General features: G+C 38.4%; 1 protein-coding gene across 1 annotated transcript; it reads right to left on the bottom strand.

Moving 5' to 3' along the window:
• Window positions 1-1,162: 1,162 nt before the first annotated feature.
• LOC136038994 (uncharacterized) lies at window positions 1,163-2,725 on the bottom strand. The gene has a single exon (XM_065722513.1). The coding sequence runs from the start codon at window positions 2,723-2,725 to the stop codon at window positions 1,163-1,165; it is 1,563 nt and encodes a 520-aa protein (XP_065578585.1).
• Between the last annotated feature and the right edge of the window lie 1,806 nt (window positions 2,726-4,531).

Here is a 4,531-nt window from a genome sequence, read left to right as displayed (position 1 = left end):
GCCAACTGCGTCATTGATGCTTCACTGAAAACGAATTATATTACGAATATTTTCTTTTCCAGTTATTGCAGCATTGAAAATGAAAATAAAAGTACAGTGAAGAACAATCTTGAACTGATAATCTTTCAACAACAATTAATGTCGTTATATATCAAATAATTCGTTTGATTTGATTTGTACTTTTCAGGGCTGTTCAAGACGCATATAGTTTTCAATAAAGCCCCAATGACGTAGTAGGTCCTAGACGCTGTTTGGTGCTATATACATCTTAAAACCAGTCAAGTTGAAAATCAAGTATTTATTAAGTTATATGTGCGCTTTACTGAAAAAAAAACCATGTATTGTCAGTTTAATTTACATATAAAGATATTTATATCTTTATTCCGTAAAGTTTTAATAATACTTTATGTACAATAGTAACGAAAAAGTAAAACATTTAAAATGCATTTTATTTTCAGGTCAGTGCAAATTAGGTTCTGATCTTGCGAAGGCGTGGGGGCTGTCAGCCCTACTCATGTAATTTAATCTCGTTTTGAGTTTGATTTGGTTATCTACTGTAATTTCTTTTCTTTTTGAATTTAATTTTTTTTTTCGCTTATCAATGGAGAATAACTTATTCGTACAAAAAAAAAAAAAAAATGAAAAACAGAAAGTATGGAGTCCTATAACCTGGGCTTTGATTACCACTTTAATTAACTTGAGAAGGCATGGGGGCTGTCAGCCCTGCTCATGTTAATTTAATCTCGTTTTGAGTTTGATTTGGTTATCTATATTTGGTTTCGCTTATCAATGGAGAATAACTTATTCCTAAAAAAAAAAGTGAAAAACAGAAAGTATGGAGTCCTATAACCTGGGCTTTAATTACCACTCACAAAAAAGGCATTAATTTGCATTAGTGCATTCAGGTTCTCATTTCACAACAAAACAAAATATATAAAGCATATAGAACTACTTGAGAGAACAAAAAATCACAATTCATAAACCTGCAGGCAATTGTGTCTCAGCTGCTCACGGAAGCCAGCCATTTCAATTATTTCCACAACAGAAGATGGCGTCTGAGACCATAGCACTGGTAGAACATGACGAGCAGAGAAAGTAGACCTCGCAATGTAAGTAGCGACACATTTATATTCTTGGAGATACATGAAACATTTACACATGCCTAGGCATTTAAAACTCTGTTATTATACAAACTTGGGGATAATAATGAACCCTGGTGGACACCTTTCTTTACTGGAACAACCACTGATGTGATGCGGTTACCTATTTTTATACGCGCTTTTAAACGGCAATACATATCGTACAGTACGCTAGTGACACGGAGGTTTACACCTTGCTGGTAAGCGGCTAAAAGGGCCTGAGCGTGAATCGACGAATCAAACGCTCTACTCACATCAAAAGTACCAATCACTATAAGGTCACCAGATTCGTGAGAATCTGTTAGATTAGCGGCAAGACTGAAGAGAGCGTGAGCACAACCCAGACCCGGTCGGAAACCAAACTGGTGGTCAGGCATTCGGCACGAATATTGAATTTCTTTTGAGACTAAGATCTCTAGAACTTTACAGAGCACTGGAGCAACAGTGATTGGCCTGTACGAAGAGCATTGGTCTGTTGGTTTCCCTTTTTTAAGGATGGGCGACAGCAAACCGACACAAAAAGAGTCTGACACTATACCAGTGGTGAAAATAATCTCGAATAGCAGCGTCAGATACTCAATAAGCATAGTGGTACCGTGTAGCAGATTTAGCGCGCACAGTTCGTTTACACCACGGGAATGTTTCTTCTTCAGCTTTAAAATAGCTTCATGTACGCTTCTGTAAGTAACGACAAAATCAGGGACACAATGGCTGGATAATACCAATTCTAGCCGGTTTGCGAAGGGATTAGACGTATTTGGGTCGGGGGCACTGAATTCGTTGGAAAAGTACGATTCCCAATCTTTTTCGCTAATCGAATCATGGGGTTTTCCGGCGACCAGTTCGCTAAACCGGGCTTTCCAGATTAGTTTTGGGTCACTTACGATTCTGGAGGAGTACTCTTCTTTTAATTTGGTACGATGAGCTTTCAGCTGCTTGTCAAATTTTCGTTTAGTCCATAAACGGATAGAGTTAACAGGACCGGATTTGGGCCTATCACAATCTTGCCAGATTCTAAACCAAAACATAGCATCGTTGCAACACTTAACTAGGGCCGGATTTTGCGAGAATTTGTGAATTTCTGTTTTCATTTTAACCTTTCTGGTAGGAACTGCTTTTTTTTCAGCTACGAGAAGCGAGTGAGTACTCTCGGCACAAAATATATTGATGAGTACTCTCGCATCCGCGGGATCGAAATTCGAATTCACTTGGAGTAAATGGAAGGGGATTCGTATCTTTACAAGAAGTGATTTCAGCACCTGATGATACAAAGTAGTATTAATTTTATCCCATTCACTTACAACTTTCCACTTGTCGTTCTTGGGTTGACGCAGAGCTGGTTTTATGATTAGAGATGCTAGTAGGGGCAAGTGATCAGTGAAGACAGCGTCTTTTAGAACAGGTACACTTCCGTTAATATTCTTAGAGCAGGCCGTATTGTCTATGTTTGAAACGGACCCAGAATTATGAACGAAGGAGTAATCGCTGTCTTTTGGGAGGATGATAAGTTTGTCATCAAAAATGCCGTTTAGAAGCTGACTACGGGCACACGTGCTGTCAAACAGGTTGCAGTTGAAGTCCCCCATGACTACGCAATGCAAATCTCTCTGGGTCACAGACTTCAGGCACTTTGCTAGTTCGCGAACTGCGTTCATAAACTTTCGCTCCGATTTGTCATCATGGTAGTTTGTAGGAAGATATACGTTGAAGAATGCGATACTGCCGGAAGATATAGCCAAGAAGTGATCATGCGTAAATAACACCTTACTTTCGATATACAGGTGGCAAATAATTACCAAGCCACCGGAGGGGCGTCCGAAAGACCGAATTTTTGCGGACTCGAAGTAAAAAGTAAGTTCGTGCGAGAACTTTAGCAGAGAAATATTGTGAGGAGAGAGCATATGCTCTTGTATAAACATAATGTCACAGTCTGCAGAATATTTTTGAATTATGGCAAGTTTGTTGGGAACTCCTCCGTTCATGCTCCATGACGTAATTTTGACACAGGCTGGGCTATTAGACATTGGGTCGCTTCAGCTCACTGGCGATTTTTATTACTGTGGGTCACTTGAAGGAATGGCAAGTGTGGCGTTTGGATTTGCAGATGGCGCATGCTATAGGGTTTCCACAGAACTGGTTGGGGCTAGAGCCCCAACCAGTTTTTTTATATCTAGGTGATTGATAACAATTTTCTTCCCAGAAATAAAAAAAACAATACGGTAGTTTATTATTGGAAAGGTGTACTATTTTCTTTATGTCAAGGCATTCTGAAATAGAAAATTCTAAATTTTCAGAGTATTTCTTATTAGCAACGGATAATTGTCGTAAAAGCATTTTATTTTGCCGTTTTGTTTGCCTCATAGGGTATAAACTGCTGTTGATGTGTATTTTACATATCTACAGTTGATCAAATTGAGTCAGCTGCAAACCTTGAGACACTTGAGACACTTGAGACAACTTGAGTCACCTCCCAGAGCAAGCCATTCATATAAAGTACTACACCAGATCCATCGTTCTACCTTTTTGGGTCTCCAGAGCTACCGAATTCAATGGCAATTGCAAGGCGCTGTTGGAGCCCGTCGCTTCAAACTGTGCTGGTGGAAAATAATTTAAATCTCTTTATTTAAAATATAGACTCATGTAGATACACAAGGTGGGAAGTAGTATTCTATTTTTGTTAGTTCTGTTTGGAAGTAAAAGATGACCTGAAAAAAATATCTATAATTATATTTTCCACCTCTGGGTGTACGATGTCAATTTAGCCTAATCATGCGCATTGCTGCTTGATTTCTTCATTTCTTCGGCGTAAGAATGACTCTACTCTAACTATTATTTAGAGGTCATACACTTTCGGTGGCCATCTTACTAGCACGTATTATATCCAGGTACCTGTCTAATTTGGAAGTCCTGACCAATGGTAGTAGGTGCAATAACAATCTTACACAATTGATTTTAAGTGTTGATTGGGCTAGTTTTTGATGTTGGGTTCTTTTTCATAGTCAAACATGGATAATTATTTAAAATATGTTACCTCAACGACACCGCCTGATACTGAAAAGGTGCCAAATCATAGACAGGCAATATATTTTATAGATAGCTATAAAAATCTTTTGAGGATTGATTTTCCTGTACTGTTTGCTGGAGCTGTAGTAATAAAGAACATGCTTCAAGTTAAAAACTTCAGTAGGAAAACCAATCCAATTCTATATTTTGAGTCATAGGTGGGGATGAGTAAAAGTAAGTAGAGATAGGAAGGTGGTCAGAGTAGAATCGTTCTTTTAAAACTTTGACCTCGTGACTGACAAACAAAGCAACAAGATGATATAAGTCGGAAGTTGAGGAAATTGGCCCAATACATGAAGTTGTCATCCTTAGGCAATACATAATAGTCG

Source organism: Artemia franciscana, chromosome 18 (genome assembly GCF_032884065.1).
Source record: "Artemia franciscana chromosome 18, ASM3288406v1, whole genome shotgun sequence".
NCBI lineage: Eukaryota > Metazoa > Arthropoda > Branchiopoda > Anostraca > Artemiidae > Artemia > Artemia franciscana.
The sequence above is the reverse complement of the archived record's forward strand: the minus strand, read 5'-3'. Positions and strand labels throughout refer to the sequence as shown.

Excerpts from the sequence above, each read along its gene's own strand:
- LOC136038994 (XM_065722513.1), bottom strand. The coding sequence starts at position 2,725 with ATGGGGGACTTCAACTGCAACCTGTTTGACAGCACGTGTGCCCGTAGT.